This window comes from Dunckerocampus dactyliophorus, chromosome 11, assembly GCF_027744805.1.
Source record: "Dunckerocampus dactyliophorus isolate RoL2022-P2 chromosome 11, RoL_Ddac_1.1, whole genome shotgun sequence".
Lineage (NCBI taxonomy): Eukaryota > Metazoa > Chordata > Actinopteri > Syngnathiformes > Syngnathidae > Dunckerocampus > Dunckerocampus dactyliophorus.
In genome coordinates, this window is record NC_072829.1 from 30,625,297 (window position 1) to 30,644,830 (window position 19,534).

A 19,534-nucleotide genomic window follows, 5' to 3' on the forward strand; every position below is an offset into this window, starting at 1 on the left:
ACATCATTCAGGGGAAAATGTTCACTAAAAAAAAACAAACTGATTTGTCCTTCCTCAGTGTAGCGATGCATGACGACATATTTGTTCATCTACATATTCTTGCATCTACGTATTCTTCCGCCTACGTATTCTTGCATCTACGTATTCTTGCATCTACAAATTTTTTTTTGCCACATGCTTGTAACTAGTTGTGTTTTTCTGTTTGTGGAGTATTGATACTTTGTTTGGAGTGCGTACGTAACCATGAAAGGTGGTTACCAGGAGGCGTGCTAGCGGTGCTTTGGTGTTTATGAAGTGCGATGGTGCTTTGCAGGCGTTTGCCTTCCATGACCCAAGAGGAACAAATGAGCTCGTGTGTGTGTGCTTGCAATAAAAGGTGAACGTATCGGTTCCGTGTGGTTTCCTGTGGTTCAGTGAGTTGAGTTTAATGAAGTCGCTGCAGCCGGGGGTCATTTAATGAGCTGCAGACTCGTAGCTCGGTGGTAACGTTTGGACTTCGTTCCTTCACTAGTGAACGTTTGCATTTAGCCACTCTTTTATTCCTTTCATGATTGCCCTTGAAGCTGCTCGTCTTCTCTGCTCCTCTCTCGGCCTTTTGTCTTCTTTAAAGGCTACAAATGATGCTGCAGTTTTAGCCCATCCTCTGATTGGAGGGCCACTCCACAGCAAGGGCGACTTTACGGTGGAGAAAAGTTGAAGGTGTCTCCTGCTGGAAGTGTAATTAGTCACGTATACGGCCGTGTACAATGCTTATTGCCAGGCAGATGAAACTCTAGAGCGGCAGTCGACACTCGTACGCGCTGCAGCCGCACCGCTCAGCCGTGGTGAAACTGGCAGGATGCTTGTTTGCTTTCTAGCTAGCTTTGTACACAGCACGCTGATTAGCATAGCGCAAATGTTTACTCCATTTCCTGCACCGCGCGTCTCACAGGAAGTGACTCCCGCACAAAACGTGTCTTAAAGAGGAAGACAGCAAATAAGACACATTTCGTCCATCCATCACACGTTATGATGTTTCGGTTATATGCCGGAACCGCGTACGTCCGCCAACCAGGAGAAGTCGTATAGAATGTTGATGTGTGAAAGTTTGCCATACAGCCTACTTTAGTTTGCACTGTTGTTCAAGTGCAGCACACACGCACACACACACACACACACACACACACACACACACACACACACACACACACACACACACACACACACACACCGCAGAGACGTGAGAACATCTGCAGGAAATGTCTCTGCCGGCCGCTAGCAGTCGCTGACTTTTTCACCGTGACCTCCGACCTGCTGCGCAGACGTGCTAAGTTTGTGTTGTGGGATGGAAGAAGCGAGCGTGTGTGCACGTGCGTGTGCGTGCGTGTGCATACAAAGCAGGTGAGCAGCGTGAGCGCAGTAATTGTGAGGCGTCCTTGACGGACAAAGACTATTTATCATTTTCACAGCTTTTATTGGAGGCAGCGTTTTTGTTCCAAATGTTTTCCACAACAGCCAAGCGACACCATGGTGACATTCACATACGTTCAGCTGTACACGACACGCTAACCTTGCACTACCACAGTGGGACAAAACAACTCCTTGCTTTAGTTTTGTGGGGGGGTTTAATTTCCAACCTGAATAAGTGACAATGTTATACTAAATTATTAGTGAAAGCAAGCATATTTTAGCAAATCTTATGTACTGGTTTGCCTAAATGAATCATTTCCAAGCATCAAAATAGATAAACGAACCAAAATATAACCCTAACCCATTGACAATATGCAGTAGTGTGCGCTGGTCACTAGGTGTCAGTAATGTCACTGTCATGTTGGTTGAGACACACAAGCACCAGACATGATCAGTGGAACACCAGGCTTTTATTGCAGCTTTGAATGATCTCACAACAGGCACAACAATCCCTAGCAAATAATAATAGTAATCATAATAAAAATGAAAACATGGGCTGATTTTGTGGCCGTTAGCCTCACCCGAGCTCACACTCAACTCTGAGCCCTGGCATCACTTCCTGTCTGCCCTCAGCTCATTTATAGTAAACACGCAAATTGATATCTTATATTCTCTTATGTCTACTATATTGGAGAATACGAGTGAAAGGGGACTATAGGGGTGTTATTTCATGTCTAGAAGGCTTTAATCATGTTAAAAACAGTATTTAGAAGTTGGCAAGGATAGTATTTCATGTCTAGAAGGCTTTAATCATGTTAAAAACAGTATTTAGAAGTTGGCAAGGATAGTGTTTCATGTCTAGAAGGCTTTAATCATGTTAAAAAACAGTATTTAGAAGGTGGCAAGGATATTATTTCATGTCTGGAGGGCTTTAATCATGTTAAAAAGTATATTTAGAATGTCATAAACAGGTTTTCTATGCTCTAGCTATGGAAATATTTCATTTATAAATGAGGAATCCTGTTTGGCGGCACCAATTAACCACCATAAAGGAGGGGTTAGTGTAATTGTGTAATATTGTGTATGTTTGCGTGTGTGTGCACACGTTAGGGACACCCCGTATGTGCTTTGGAAATCTATTTAGCGTTATTTTATTCACTAGCAGCACACGCAGCCAAGCCTCCTCGCAAACCTTCCAAAATACAACATTTCACCTCTGAATCTATGAAGTACTTTTATTTTTGTTTGCTCTTTTGTCTTTCCCGAGCATATTTCCCAAACTTTTATGTTTGCTTCATCATCAGCATCATCTCCGAGTCTCACCTCTTCCTCTCCGCCTCACCTTTAAATGTTGCGCTCAAAGATGCCTGCGAGCTAGCCGCCTTTCATTCGCCGCCCATGTGACCCACTTCCCACTCAATGACATCTGGAGGAGGAGGAGGAGGAGGAGGAGGTGCTGAGGATGTCTAACAAAGTGGCCAGAGGGAGGCGGCGTTAAACGGGGACGACGTGCGCTTTATCAGGAGCAGATGCTCCCGCCACGGGTGGGATGGGAGGAGGAGGAGGGAAGGAAAAACATGGACGACAACATGAGGGAAGACGAAAAGAAGAAGAAGAAGTCAGAACATGCTTGCACGGTCCAGGAACCACCACCAGGTCACATGACATGTGTGATGGGCGCTTTGCCTTTTACACCCAATGCAGACACCGCAATCCTGCTTGGGAACCAAAAACTCTTTCCTGTTGTAGCAAATAAAAAGACCATAAGGAGCAAGCATAAACGATCCCACACAGTAATAAGTACACACACACACACACACACACACACACACACACACACACACACACACACACAGCTGCGAATAAACACAAATAAGATAAGAAGAAAATATCGAAGAAAAATATCCATGAAAGAAAAACACAGCTAATAATGTTGGAAACAACAACAATAGAAGTACCCCCCCAGTAAAGTCCCACACAAAACAAGATGAGGAATATGAGTTTTAGTGTGTTTTAGGTACATTTGAATGTTTTTATGTGCATTTTAGTTTGTTTTAGGTGTGTTTTAATGAGTTCTTGTGTTTTTAGGTGCATTTTAGAGGTGTTTTAATGTGCGTTTTATGTGTTTGTGTGTTTTTAGGTGCATTTTAGAGTCTTTTAGGTGTGTTTTAATGAGTTTTTGTGTGTTTATGAGCATTTCAGTGCATTTTAGGTACGTTTAGTGTGTTTTTATGTGCATTTTATGTGTGTATGTGTTTTTAGGTGCATTTTAGTGTGTTTTAGGTGTGTTTTTGTGTGTTTATGAGCATTTCAGTGCATTTTAGGTGTGTTTTAGTGTGTTTTATGTGCCTTTAATGTGTTTATGTTTTTAGGTGCATTTTTGTGTGTTTTAGGTGTGTTTTAGGCGCTTTGAGCTTGTTTTGTGCATTTTTATGTGTGTTTTAGGTGCGTTTTAGTGTATTTTAGTTTTATTTCATTTTAGTTTATTTTAGTGCGTTTTTGGTGCATTTAGTTTTGTTTTTGTGCATTTTTAGGCACATTTAGTGCATTTTAGGTGTGATTTTAGTGCATTTCAGGTCATTTTAGTCCGTTTTAGTGTGTTTATGTGTTGTGTTTGTACTTTGCTGACACTATAATAGACAAAGGCAGCATATTTCATTCCTCCAAAGTCTCCTGTTCTTGCTCCCACTACACTATTTGTGTTTGGTTGCTGATGTTTCCTTGCTCGTCATAAAGTGTGAAGTCCATGAGGTGAATGCTGATGATGAGTCATGAGTGGATGAGTTCAGCGTATTCGGCTGTGGAAGAAAGGGTTACTAATGTACCTTTTATCTGCCGTAACGATTCATTTAGGTTCATTGCACATTTTTTTAAGGCAGCTTCTTTTTGCTTTTTTTCCTCTCAGCAGTTTTGAATTGATGCTCCATTTTTTGGCTTTTTTTGATGAAGTTTTTTCTGCATGGAATGTTCTTTGTGCGTTGCGTACCTGAGGTGTAAGACGTGCGTGTCTATCCTCTTGTAGGTGCAGCGCCGTCCAGCAGTCAGCCGGAGCGCCGGGCGGCCGGACTAAAACGCCTGCCTTAAGACAAAAACTAAAGACACAAAGAGCATCAAAGCTTCTTCTTCTTCTTTTTCTTCTTTCTCACTTTGAAACTTTTGACAACATGAAGTCGTCAAGCTTCCCCCCCCGTCTTTGCTGCAGTCGAGGATGTTTCCCTCCTGGCTCCTCCGTGGTGGTTTTTGTTTCTTGGAAGAAGGAGAACATGTTGAGAAGCAGGAGAAGGACGTGAAGGTTTGCTTCTTCTCCGTGCATGGATGGAAAGGAAGCTTCCCATGGACTCGCTGGATTATCGTGGCTTTGCTCCTTCTTGCTTTTTCCTACTCCACGCTCACGTGAGGAGTTTTGATTTGCGGGACACTGTTCCTCTCAAGGAGGAGACGGTGGGCGGTGTGAAGAAGTCTTTTAACCCACAAGAAGCCAGAATGGTTCCTCTTGAAGCTAAAAGGATGGAGTGCATAGAGACCAAGTGACATTTGTGATGTTTTTGTCATCCATGTTGTAGACGTGTCACGTTATGTTTAAAGTACGACACGTTTACGTGCTCCTCTTAGTGCCCGCTTAAGTCGACGTCGACTCACATACAAGCCAAAGGGCTCATTTCGATGACTAATGAAATCATTTTGTTAAAACGTTCCAGTTGCTAGCGTGCTAGCGTAGTTAGCACCGCCTCACACACACTCTGACGCTCTTTTATAAACGTATTCCCACCGTAACACGTCAGCTGCAGTGCCGTTCCAGCGGCACATATGTACCGCATCTCCTGCTCACAAACATCTGTCCATCCTCGAGGTGCATTCACTGACACCCCAAACTCCTCACAGCCTCTTTATTATGCGTGTGTGTGTGGTGTAAACAAACAGGAAGACAAAGAAAAACAATAGGTGGGTATTCTTATCAGCATTTAAGTGTGCTGGGAAATCCCAGAAAGTAGATCCATCCATCCATCCATCCATCTTCTATGCCGCTTCTCCTCATTAGGGTCGCAGGGGTACGCTGGAGCCTATCCCAGCTGACTTCAGGCGAGAGGCGCGGTAGTCTTAGTAAATAGATTTTCAGGCGCGTGCTTTTTCTTTGCATTTGGAGCTGCTGATACGTACGCATCTAGATATGTAGGAGGGGTGCAAGGATTTGTTTTAATAACGATTTGATGTATATCACGATTCGTGGTCGCCGATACGATTCAAGGACGATATTGGTTCATTTAGAACAACACGATTGAAAACGATTCAGGAACTTTAAATGGATTCAGTAACTTTTTAGCCAAAAATGCAAGCAGTGTGAGTGTGAAATAAATACCTGGATGCTGGACAGTGCAGGTGACGTTTCCTAGGTTCCTTGGTTTTTGTAAGGGAATCAGGTAGAAATGATTAATAATGCTGACATACTTCAGAATAAATGATCAAAAAATGAGTTAAAAATGCAATAGAAAAACAGGATGAAGAGAGGGTGGTATATCTTCCCACAATGAATCATTTACTTGAAATAGTGTTAATATTCCAAACCTGCAAATGAATGTGGTATTGTATCTTCAATTAGGTGGTGACACTTTCTCACCTGCTCAAAGCAGCCATGTGAAAGAACGGTGCAGCAACTAGCAAGTAATGTGGCGTCCTCGTACCTTTTTGCCGCTGATGGGTCCTCCGTCTTGATGACGCGTTTAACTGAGACACTGGAGAAGATACCGTGCTGTGGTGGGTTTATGATAATACGTTTCGATAACCATAACACCAAACGAATACTTGGCATGTGAAGTGATGGCAGATGGCGTGCAGCAGTGTAAGGAAACGTGCTCATGCAAAAGAAGAACACAAAAGAAACGCGTGTGTAAATGTGCGACAAAACGGTCAACAAAGATGACGGCTTCCCAGGCTTTCTTCTCTCCTCCTTCCTCCCCGGCACAAGCAAGTGCGCCATTTATTGCTTTCGCGTACGTAAGCGTACACACCTACCTGTGCCCACGTGACCACGCCCCTCTACACCCGTGCAGACTCAATACAGTACAGTTTCATTACAAGGAAATGCACAAGCAATGCTAGTTTTGCTTATGTTGACCTGAGTCGATGTCGACTTAAACGGGCTCCACCGTGCGTCACATTGGGCGTTAACGTGCTCCTCATCTTGGCGGTTTGTTTCTGCTTAATACCACAAGAGTGACATTTATTGAGTGTCTTATTAGCATAGTTATGACAAATACGTTACTTTCCATAGCAATTTGAAGGCTAAAAGGCAGCTTGTGATATGTTGCTTGCTTGTTTTCTGTGAATTCATTGAAGAAATATAGTAAGAAGAGTTGAATTGTAATATTTGACACCTTATTAATGCATTACAATTGTTACATGGATTTAAAATGAGCTTTCATGCCCCAAATAAGCTTTTGGAAATGAGCTAGCTTACCTGACACACTGCCATTTTGGGGACACACCGTGGCTTCTTATGGCTAAAAGCTATCTAGTTTCTGTAGTTTGTTTTCTTTGAATTGATCGAAGAAATATACTAAGAATGGTTGAATTGTGATATGTGACATCCTATTAAAGCATTACAATTGTTACATGGATTTAAAATGAGCTTTCATGGCATAAAAGAAGCTTTCGGAAAAGAGCTAGCTTACCTGTTGACACACTGCCATTTTGGGGACACACCGTGGCAAGCTAGCTAGCTTCTGTAGCTTGTTTTCTGTGAATTCATTGAAGAAATATAGCAAGAAGAGGTGAATTGTAATATTTGACATCCTATTAAAGCATTACAATTGTTACATGGATTTAAAGTGAGCTTTCATGCTACAACTAAGCTGTTGGAAATGAGCTAGCTTACCTGTTGACACACTGCCATTTTGGGGACACACCATAGCTTCTTATGTCTAAAAGCTAGCTAGTTTCTGTAGCTTGTTTTCCATGAATTGATTGAAGAAATATAGCAAGAAGGGTTGAACTGTAATATTTGACACACTATTCAAGCATCACGATTGTTAAAAAGAGATTTCATGGTAAAAAAAAAAAAAAAAAGAAGAACGTTTTGGAAACGACACACTGCCATTTGGGGATAGCATATCCTGGGATAGTCACATGACTGTCACATGACAAGCACTCCTAAATGTTTCCTGCACATCACTGAAGGACTTGATGGCGTCATAGAGCACATTTGAACACACATCGTGTCTTTTTCTGGCTTCTTGTGGCTTGAAAGAAGAAGATTTGTAAGCATGGCAGGACTAAAGACATTTTTCACCTTAAGTGTCCAGCAGGCGAGTGCTGACTCGGACTTGGCGGCATGTTAGTAAAGTGTTGAGTAAAGACAGATACAGTTTGAATGTGTGACCTTTAGCCTTCATTGTTAGCTCTCTGTTGTTGTTGAAATCTTTCAGGAAGTTTATAGCGGTCGACGTTGTCGTCTCGTTTGAGGTCTCTGGTGTTTATCGGCGGTTTGGTGTAAAAATATCCAACCTTCTCATTTGGCCGGCTCAGTCTCAGCCTGTGGCTAGGCTAACGTCACTAGCAAGTAGCGACGTGGTAGATGTGCAGTGTCTGTGCTAAGCTAACGTTGGTAACATCGGTTCACTGCATAATAAGCGTTCTTTGACATACCTTGTCACTCAAAAATCACATTTCAACATAACTTACCAGCAGGTGGTCAAACTGTGCTCCCACTTCGCCAACTCCATCCTCCAATCAGCGACGACATGTTAATGACCTGTCAATTAACGCTTATTACCGCTCTGACGCATGTTCATAAACTGGAAGGTGTTACTATGTAACGTAGAATGTGTAGGATCTATCTAGCTATTTATCTATCCTGAGTCCCGCCCACCGCTCAGCTGTCAATGAAAGCTCCGGCTTCTCGTTAGGATTAATTAACCAAGGACTACCAGTTGAGCGGCGACGGGACGGCTGTATGTAGTGTGTAACGCTGTTTCCGCTGATGTGTGTGTGTGTTATCATTATGGGATGTCGCTGGCGTGCGAGCTGAGCCGCTCTTCTTCCTGTGAATGTATTTCTTTGTACGCGCACCTTTTTGACACAATAAAGCAGCGCTGAGCTCGTCCGTCCCGTCACATGACCTTTCACTCGCCATCCATCCACGTGCGACGCTGCGTGGACCTCAACCTACGCCACACACGCCTCCCAGCCCCTTCAATTTCATATGTTTTAGGCAATTTTACAGATTTTTCTCAGAAAAAAGTTGGAATTTTACATTAAAATATTACGACGTTGCAACAAAAAAAAATGAAAACGTTGTACATTTACGACAAATAAATTGCAGAAATGATTGCAATTTTGCAAGATGAACGAATATTACCACAATAAAATCGCACTTCTACAAGGAAAAGTCAGTTTTATGAGGAACTGCTGCAGTTGTATGAGGAAAAAATGACATGAAAATGTGACTTTTACATAAAATGATGGCAATTTGACCAGGTGAATGTCATAGTATTATCAAAATAAAGCTCTGCTGTAATATTAGAAGGAAAAAGTACACATTTGTATGAGTAAATACTGCAATTTTATAAAGAAAAAGCAGGAATATTATCAAAAATAGATGTACATAAATTTTCAATTTGTGTCATTTTGATGAGCAAAAAATATCATGAAAAATGTGAATTTTACAAAGAATGATTGCAATTTTACAAGATGAATTCCATAATATCATCAAAATAAAGCTGTACCGTAATATTATGAAAAAATATACGTGTTTTTATGAGCAAAAACTGCAATTTTGCAAAGGAAAAAGCAGTAATATTACCAAATAAATAATTTTACAAGAAACGATTGCAATTTTGCAAGATGAACAAGTTACTAGAGAAGAAAGTCTTAACATTATGAGAGAAAGTGGTCATTTAAGGTTTGCAAAAGTAGAAGAAGAACGTAGATAAGATAAGATAAGATAAGATAAGATAAGATAAGATAAGATAAGATAAGATAAGATAAGATACTGTATGCCTTTCTTAGTCCCACAAAGGGGAAATTCCAGGTTTACAGCAGCAAAAGCAGAAAAAGCACACAAGAGTGTAGACAACGTGTGTAGGCAATAAAACTTTATTACACGATTTACTACTGTGTACATGTTGATCAAGTCGCAGGTTTATTGCACGGTTTATTGCACGGTTATTGTACAAGATTTTTGGAGCAGTTTATATGATGGAGTTTGACAGCTTTTTTTTTTTTCACAAGTAGGAGAAAAAAAGAGCGCTTGATTTGCTTACCTGCACAGTAGAGGGGTAATGTTGACTTATGGGAGCCTTTTTTTAAATGATTGGTTATCAGAGCTACAGTATTTTTAATGTTATCGGATTTATCGGATGCTAGGAACTGTCTTGGTTGACACGTCTCTTCAACATTGCGTGGAAGTCGGGAACAGTACCTCTGGATTGGCAGACCGGGGTGGTGGTTCCCCTTTTCAAGAAGGGTGACCGGAGGGTGTGTTCCAACTTTCGTCCCGGTCGTGGAACACTGGACCAGCTCTACACCCTTGCAAGGGTACTGGCGGTTACGTGGGAGTTTGCCCAGTTGGTCTACATGTGCTTTGTAGACTTGGAAAAGGCATTGGACCCTGGACACCTTGTGGGGTGCTTCGGGAGTACGGGATTGGTGGCGCTACTACGTGCCATTGGGTCCTAACCCTAACCCTAACCCTAACCGGAGCAGGAGCCTGGTTGGCATTGCCAGCAGTACGTCCATGCGTCCTGATGGCCTCACCGGGCTGTGACCTTCAGTGTTTACTGGGGTGGTTTGCAGCTGAGTGTGAAGCTTCTGGGATGAGACTCAGCACCTCCAAATCCGAGGCCATGGTTCTCTGTGGGAAAAGGGTGGATTGCTCCCTCCGGGTTGGGAATGAGGTGCTGCCCCAGGTGGAGGAGTTCAAGTATCTCTGGTTCTTCTTCAAGCAGTGAGGGAGCGTGAGGTGGACAGGCAGATTGGTGCAGCGTCTGCAGTAACGCGGTCGCTGTACCGGACTGTTGTGCTGAAGAGAGACCTGAGCCGGAAGGCAAAGCTCTCAATTTACCCCCCCATCTATGTTTCCACCCTCACCTATGGTCATGAGCTTTGGGTCTTGACCGTAAGAAGGAGATGGAGATACAAGCAGATGAAATGAGTTCCCTCCGTAGGGTGGCTGGACTAAGAGAGAGGGTGAGGAGCTCAAAGTAGAGCCACCGCTTCTGCACATGGAGAGCAGCCAGTTGAGGTGGCTCGGGCATCTAGTCTGGATGCCACCCTGGTGAGGTGTTTGGGTATGTGCAGCCGAGGGAAGGCCCCGGGGCAGACCCAGGACGCGCTGGAGGGACTATGTCTCACAGCTGGCCTGGGAACGCCTTGTTGTCCTCCTGGTGGAGCTGGAGGAGGTGGTCGGGGACCGGGAAGACTGGACTTCTGAGACCCAAACCTGGATAAACTGAAGAAAATGGAATGAATGTATGGATGGATTTATTGGTATGACGTCATAAATTTCTCATGTCGGCCAGATAATTATCGTGCACCCCTAATTTTTATGTTTTGTTTTTGAAAAAGTCATTCAAGTTGTTTACACACAAAGCCAAGCATGTTGTTTCCTCACCGTAGCCAAAATGAACCCAGACGTCACCTTCAAAGCGAGGTAGGTGATGATATATGATGTTACGTTATGATGCTTGTTCTCTGTACCTCAGTAGGTTATACGTTACCTCTACTACACACAAACACCAATCACCATCTTGGTGACTTGAGACTGGTTAGCATAATGTTCTATTTTCTCTTGTTTGCTTGAAGGTCTTTTCCTGGATCATGAACTAATGTGTGTGTGTGCATGTGTGTGTGCGTGTGTGTGTGTGCGTGTGTGTGTGTGTGTGTGTGCGTGTGTGTGTGCGTGCGTGTGTGTGTGTGCGTGCGTGTGTGTGAGCGATTTTTGAGGGCAGCCCAGGTTTCCGTCATATTTTGTTCTCTTTCTTTATCGTTTTTTGGCAAATAGTGAGCCTAACATGTTGTGTGTGTGTGTGTGTTGCTACTTAGTGCTGCTGTTATATTTTAATTAAAGTTGAACAGCGGGCTTAATTACTGCCATGATAAACAACATCTCTCTCTCTCGCTCTCCCTTTCGCTGGTTTGTCTTCAAAGCAGCGACAAAGCTCGACCAGATGCACGCACATGCTCACGCACGTGCACACACACTCACATGCACATGAGGTCTCGGTGGTGCAGCACAAGTGTGTTTATGGCTGTTAATGAAAACTGAGGCCACCGTCCCAGAATCCCAACACTAATCACCATCCTACTCTCTGGACACGAGACCACCGCACACCAACACCTCTCCGTGCGTGTGTGTGCATAGCTGCAGCCATCCATCTTGTCACACGAGTGTGTGTGTCTGTGTGCGTGTGCGTGTAGCAGAAGCGTAGAGAAGCAAGTGGACTTTTAAGTAGGCGGCTGCTGATGTTCCATCTTCTCATGTGCAATAGGGATGTAAATCTTTTCGTGATAATGATTCACTCTTCACTCACACACTTTAGGTACACAGGTTACGATACAATTCAAAAACAATAGATTTACAAAAACACCACGATTCTATACAATTCGATATGTGAAATGTGTTGAAAATGTTTTGCAGTGATTAGCTAGGCGGTGACTAGTAAATAAGTAGTAACTCTAACCTTAACCCTTGCTTCTCTTTCAATAGGGTTAGGGTTAGGGTTAGGGTTAGGGTTAGGGTTAGGGTTAGGGTTAGGGTTAGGGTTAGGGTTGGCTGATTATTATGGATACAGGAAGCTTCCACCGGCTAATCAGATATCCAGTAACACCGGCTTATCGTTACCAAGCCTAATGTGCACATGAATACATATTTTATGCCCTGACTTTGTTGTTGTATCGTTGGTGGTTAAGTACTCTCATTACCTACAGCAGGGGTCGGGAACCTTTTTGGCTAGGAGAGCCATGAAAGCCACATTTTTTTAAATGTATGTCCGTGAGAGCCGTAAACTTTCTTATTGGTTGAAGTGTAGTATTAATAGGTGCAGCTTGCAGCCCCGCCCCCATCCCTACTGACCAAAAGAGGCACACTGCTTTCATCTTATCCACTCGTCTTTGTTTATGTATTTCAGCAGGAAGGCCAGGAGACTTTTAACCACGGACGAGGCTTTTCAAGCTCTGGCTTCTCCTTGGCACTATCAGACTGGACTGTGTTTGTTTAGCGAGGGTGCGCCATAAACACTTCCTGTCCCTCACTTTCAATGTGCCCCGTGTGGAAATGCATGTACCGTTACGCGGCTCTAGGAAGCCAAACCAAGCTTGGACAGCTGCATGGTAGCACCACACGACGCAACCTGACCTTCTCCGTTTTTGTCTGCAGCCACTAGAGGGCGCACGTCTCCTGATTGCGAACAGCCACTGATTTCATAGCCCTGGTAAATCCCTGTGGAGATGTTTTGCACTTCCACGGTGCACTTCAAAGAATCTACTTCATGGTAATACGATGATGACGTCACCATGACCTCAGGTCATAGGTCACGTGCTGGCAAGAGGACGACTGCAGGGGGCAGCGTGGGACAAATATAACAAAGTCACTGCAACTTCTACTGAACTTGAGAGTCAGCATCACCTTCCAATGTACAACATCTTTGCAAGTGTGTGTCCAGCCTGTCCTCCTTAATGAGGACACCCACGACACACTCGTTTGTAGAAGGAACCTTCCAACCTCCATTAGTCCACCACTTACCGTGTGTGTGTGTGTGTGTGTGTGTGTGTGTGTGTGTGTGTGCATGCTTGTGTGTGTGTGTCTAAAGTAAACAGTGACTTCTCATTAAAGCTTTCTGCTTGACTGCCAGCGAGTCCTGCAACCTGGATAATCCACTCCCCAGCACACACACACACACACACACACACACACACACACACACACACACACACACACACACACACACTTTCCAGCCTGCTGGCTCCCAGCATTCGTAACACCTCACCGCTCACCTGTAGAGAAGATGAAGGAGGAGGGGGGAGTGTGATGGAGGAGGAGGATGGAGAGATTGTCAGTATTACCTTGTTGGTGTGTGTGTGTGTGTGTGTGTGTGTGTGTGTGTGTGTGCGTGTGTGTGTGTGTGTGTGTGTGTTGGGGGGCAGTTGTCAGCCTCAGAAAAAGCAAGAGAGCAACAGTTTGCAACCACAAGTGAAGTTCATCTTCCTCCTCAACGTGGTGGAGGATTCTTAGTGAGGAACCTTGGAGGAGGAAGAGGAGTGCATCCAAACAGGAAGTGGAGGAGGAGGAGCAGCAGAGGGAGTGGGTGTCTTCTCCCGCTTAATCCTCTCCTATTAGCATTGTGAGGATTAGCTTGTTGTTGGCTCTGAAGCAGAGGGTGTCTAGCGGGCCCAGCCATGAGCCTTCCTCTTCGGGCAGCCTCTCCCCCCTCATCCTCCTGGAGCTCAGCAGCTCCGACCGTTTGTTTGTGCAACGCCTGGTTCCGAATAGTCAATGAGGGGATGTGGCGGCGGGGGGGCAACAGTTCCCTGAGCAACAGTTTGGAGGCCCTCCCGTCAATTAACCTCTCTGCACACACACACACACACACACACACACACACACACTGGAGACATAAGAGACACATTGATATGCAGCATGCAGTCATACTGGCCGTACATGCGTGAGGTCAGATGGAGGCTTCTGCTAATTCACAACACACACACACACACACACACACACACACACACACACACACACGTGCTTAGTGGAGGATGCTGTGTTTACAATTCGGGTCACACAGGCAGAGATAAAAACACGCTGAGGCGAACACGGGTCACTGATGCTGCTGGTGCCCGTGTTGCACACGCACACACGCACACACACACACACACACACACACACACACACACACAGTGTGAGGGCAAAGCATCACTTACGATGTTTGTAATGCTGAACACAAGCTCAGTTTAACACTGAACACACACACACACACACACACATACAGGGGCAACATAAGACGCTGAGCTCCTTGTGGAGACGCAGGAATCGCGTTCATTCGCGTTTTTCTCCTCAGTTGTTTTTAATAGCCGCAAGCCTCCGATTGGCCAGGCTGCTTGTGGTAATGCGGGGGGCGGGGCCAGGCCCACGAGGCACAGCGAGCGTGAGCGCGGACTGCAAACGGCGTGCGGACACGTCAGGCGTCACATCACATCAGTCAGCCGGATGCCCGTTTTGGAAATGTTCGTGTGTTTTCACTGCAATAACGAGAGCGGAAAAGGGTTTGGGGACATGGTGTGTGCGTGTGTGCGTGTGTGCGTGTGCGTGTGTGTGCGTGTGCGTGTGTGATGTGGAGGAAGTGCTGTCCAGAGGGAAGATCTTCTTCTGCTCCAGTTATAGCGGTCAGACACCAGTACAGTCCTCCACGGTCCACTTCCTGTCCATTTCCTGCTGGTCTTTGACCCCTGCTGCCTCAGTTGAGTTCCCGGGGATACGTGTGTGTGTATGTGTGTGCGTGTGTGTGTGTGTCTGTGTCTTGTGCGACAAAAAGCTGAAAGTAATGAAGTAAGAAAAGACTCCCTTGAATGATTTTGCCACACTGCTGACTTCCAGTCACAGAAAGAAGAAGTCTTTCCTCACCAAGGACGTCTCCACCAATCCCTTTTATGCAGCGTATGACCAAATGACCCCCCCACCCCTAACTCCCCCATAATGACAGGTCATCTGGTAACAGCACAACCGACAAGCTTGTTTGTTTTTCTTGGACAATCGGTTCCAGACACGATTCCACGGTTCATCAAGTCCAAAAGATTGGAATGAACAAGCTGGCATCCATCAGGGTGGGCTTGGCATGAGCTCCTGGGGTACAGTGATCACCTCCCAACCTGACCATTGTGGCTTTCATCCTCACTCCGTCACCATGTGGACCATGTGTCCTTGGGCAAAAGACGGAACCGCAGTTGCTCCTCTGCAGCGTCATCAGCTTGGCTCGACATGTCAGACACGATGAGTCCTCTGTCGTTGCTGACTCAACGCAAGACTACTCTGTCTTCCGTAAGGAAGACGGTCTCCTTCCCAGTGGTCCACATGTTGCTGCCATGTGGTTCTGAAGTGTCAAACAGCAGAACCATCATCAGCAGCACCGATTTAAACGTCCTCACGGTGTCTCCAACTTGAAACAAGTAGCAGAAACTCCAGATGTGAAGAAGCGAAGAATGAAAGATGGCGCCGCTAGGAGATGAAAGTGCTACTTAACACGGTAGCAAGAAGTCAAAGCGGCTGTCAGCGTGCGCCGCAAACGTAAAAAGCTGTGATTGATGTCACAGGCAGACAATAATATCCTGCGACGGGAAGGCTGAATCAAAAAGATGGCACCACATCTCTTCAGGTTATGACTGCGTTGTTCCCGCCATCCATCAGCATGCGGCGCACCACGCCGTCCCGTCTCCTTGCGGCCCGTCCGTGTTGCTTCTCCTCCGTTTCTCTTTGTGCTCTGCGTGTCCGCTGCTCATCACTGCGACCTCCTCCTCTAATTTATTAATCGTTCATTCGTTGCACGCGTGTTTCCGTCAGCGGCGAGGCGACGCAGCCTTGCACTAAATTGTCCCCATCGTCCGGGCGACGCCGCACGTGCCGCTAACCTTAACGAGGGCCGCTCGCCGTCACGTGACACGGACGCCAGCGATGCGGTGCAGATAGGATGGCAGGAAAGAAGCGCTGCTGGTGTGAGATTGAGAAGACGTTTTGTTGAAGTGGAGAAATAAAGGAAGTGTAATCTGGAATGTCATCAGAAGTAAAAGCTGCTCTCGCCTGGAGAAGACCGAAACCTTCTAATCTTCACACTGGCTACTGAGATACGATAGAAAGACCTCTCACTCCGCTCACTCGCTCACTGATTTGATTCCCGCTCTTTGCCTTCAGTCACTCTCTTGGACTCGTCCTTCTTCTTCTTCGCTGGCGTGGCTCCCAGCCTTATCTCCCTCGCTGCCTCGCTCCCCCGCTCTTATAGTATCTCCTTTGTAAATGGATCCTTGGCCTCGGCCTGCATTTGCATGGGCGGGAGCCAATAAGGCGCTTGGCTGGGGAGCGGGTGGGGGGGCGGCCCGGAGCGAGGAGGAGAATCTCATTTGCATACGTAACGAGGCCTCTTGTGCAGGCGGCGGGAAAAATGGATTTGTTTGTGTTGGGTTTCGCCGGAGATTTCCCGCAGCGGTTGACGGTGATCCAGGAAGCCGATCATGTGTCACGCAGGCAGCCAACGCGGCAGAGACCTTTCTTTGACTTTTATCTTCTCTTTTGTTTCCATGCGAGAATGAGAACATTTGTCTGTAGGGTGCTTGAACTGCGGAGGAGGAAGTGGAGGGAGAGGAGGTTAGGGCCGCCGTCTTCATCCTGGCGGGTTGGAGGCTCGCTGGAGGCGGATCTTCTCTTCTTGCTTTTGCTGTAAATGTTGGGAAGATAAAACAATTGGCGAGAAGCAGAACGCCGGGACAACACGCCGCTGAGGAAGAGGAGAAACGAAGGCATCTCGTAGCTGCTGGATTGTTTTTTTTCTTGCCTTCTTCTAATCTGTGATGCAAAAGAATTAAGGCGTGAAGCCGAGCTGTTATCTCGCGCGCCCAGCATGAGAGCGCGAGCGGGAAAAGGCGGGAGCTGAATAATGAATCAAACGCACTCGCAGACGCTTCCTATAGCTCACCTTAAATATTGAGAGGCCTCCTTCACGCTCAGGCAAACACGGCAGCCGGGGCGCTAACATGCTCTCGTCGCCCCCGCTGGCGTTCGGCATCATGTGCACCAGCGCCACCACCGCGTGTCCTTTTTCCCTCTCATGCTTTCAGTCAGGCCTTTCCAAACTTTCACATCCGCTCGGGACTCAAAGTTACAAAATGATATCGCAGCACAGCCGAACCCGTTTAAGCCGGCACTCCTCGGACTGGCTGACTCTTCTCTAACAGAGTCGCTGTGCTCGTTTGGTGGTGTCATCCCACGTAGTATGGCACCGCCCCCATCTGTTGGCAAGCTAGCGTCAGTTGTCTGTCTGGTGTCCATGGTTCCGATTTGGGCTCATTTGGTCAAAGACTGTAAGTTTGTCCAAATACGATCCCTCGTCTGCCACCCGAGTGTTTTCCAACATGGCTTACGCTGACTTTTTTGTTCATCCTGTCACGACAGACTCTCAGATTTGGCAAAACTGGACTACGGCCTGAGTGAGTTTTAAGTCAGACAGTCATTTGGAGGTCCGTGTTCAGGGCCACCAAAATATCACTTTCTTTAGCCTGTCCTGACGCATCTACAAATTCTGGTGACTTTTGGTGCATGTTCAGCACCCCAGATGAAACAAACGAAAACTCAATGGATACAAAATGGGGCCACACATGTGGTTAGCATGTTAGCATGTTGGCCACCCAGTCAGGAATGGTCGTTGGTCTTAATGTGCCCGATGGAAAAGGCAGATCAGGTCGTTTGTAAGAAGATGACACTTGTTAAAAGTCCAGTCCAGAATGTTCCCTGCCTCTCACCCAAAGTCAGCACACCCCCTGCAGCCCCAGTGAGGACAAGCGGCATCGAAAATGAATGCAAGGATACAAAATGGCCTACGCACACGTCTAATGTGATGATTTGTGAAAGCATCCTTTTGGTCCTGGTAAGCGTTTCTGCGTGGATGCGAGTATGTCCTGACACCCTCCCGTGTTGACGGATAAATACGACGCTTCTGCTCCACGGGAGGTTTGTGTTCTTTTTGTGGTTGTGTTGGTTTGTGTTGTGAAAGTGTGAGATAAAACCATCAAAGCTTAACCAAGAGAAACTTGGCATCCAAGATGTTGTGTCGTTTGTGGAAGGATCGTGTGAAGACGCTGCTGACTGTCGTTGTAACGCACATCACAGCAAATGAAAGCCCGGTCGGACGCTCCCTCATCCTCATCCTTTGTGGGCCCAAACTTTGCGCTCCATTTGAGTCTGCGGTGTCGCATCAGCTCTGGCAAAGCTGCGGTGTGCCACGTTGCATTGTGGGAGGATGGCGCCCCGGGGCACCGTTAGATTTAACCGGCGTCGGCCCTGTTTGTTCGCTTTACGCTGGCGAGGACGCCACGAGAACACGATACCCGCTGCAGCCGCCAGATAAGAACTCCCTCTTATCTGCAGACTAATCTCCCACAAGATAAAACACAACACGACACTGCTTTGTTTCCTACCATGGCGTGTGTGTGTGTGTGTGTGTGTGTGTGTGTGTGTGTATGTGTGCGTGCATGCGTGCGTGCGTGTGTGCGTATGAGTTGGAGCATCTAAATAAGTGAAGGTTGTGGGGGGACAAACTTGAATCTTATTTTCTGCATCACTTCACCCCTCCAGTGTGTGCGTGTGTGTGCGTGTGTGCGTGTGTGTGCGTGTGTGTGCGTGTGCGTGTCAAGCCAAAGGTTTGAGCAGCATGTGCGACACAAACCTGCGTTTTTTTGTTGCATCTTTTTTTGAATACCAGAGTCACCGTCACACACTGAAGACCTGAAGATGTGTTTGGATTGTTAAACAACACAATTTCAACACACACCACCACACTCCCCACAGGCAACATAAACACAACTACACATGGAGTCATGTGATGGTCATTGTTGATGAGTGGAGGTCAGGTGGAGTGCAACACCTCACTGCAGCCAGCAGAGGCGCTGTTGGATCTCCACTGCAACTAAAACATGACGTCAGCGATGCTCAGCTACCCTCACTGACACACAACGCACATTTATTCAGATCAACACATGTCAGGAGTACACTAGTCCCTCGTTTATGGCGCTTATTTGGTTCCCCACCCGACCGTGATGATAAGTGAATTTCCGTCAAGTGGGATTCCTTATTTAGAAATGGAATATTTTCGTAGTTAAAGCATAGAAACCCTGTTTATACCCTTTTTAACATGATTAGAGCCCTCTAGACATGAAATAACACCCCTATAGTCACCTTTCCACTGTATTAACCAATATAGTAGACATATAAGAGACAATAAGACAATAAGAGAAAATAAGACATATAAGACAGTGTTGTACAACCTGTATACAACCTTCTAAACATGGTTTTTAACATTATTAGGGCCGTCTAGACATGAAATAACCTTTACAGTAACCGCGATGTGGCGAGGGACAACTGTACACATGAAAACACACAAAGCAGTCACACACA

General features: G+C 45.9%; 1 protein-coding gene across 5 annotated transcripts in view; it reads left to right on the forward strand.

The window, feature by feature from the left end:
* Nucleotides 1-19,534, forward strand: part of LOC129190196 (protocadherin-1-like) — a 117,913-nt gene that overhangs the window by 82,706 nt on the left and 15,673 nt on the right. Inside the window, exon 5 of one of the 5 annotated variants that reach the window (XM_054792680.1) lies at nt 4,412-12,128. The exons of 2 other annotated variants lie outside the window; for them this stretch is intronic. In XM_054792680.1, the coding sequence (XP_054648655.1) occupies nt 4,412-4,473 (62 nt within the window). In that variant the 3' untranslated portion in view covers nt 4,474-12,128. Of the gene's footprint in view, nt 1-2,693; nt 2,753-4,411; nt 12,129-12,512; nt 12,551-19,534 lie in introns of those variants that run through there. 2 more of the 5 variants (XM_054792681.1, XM_054792682.1) reach the window with 2 other exon arrangements.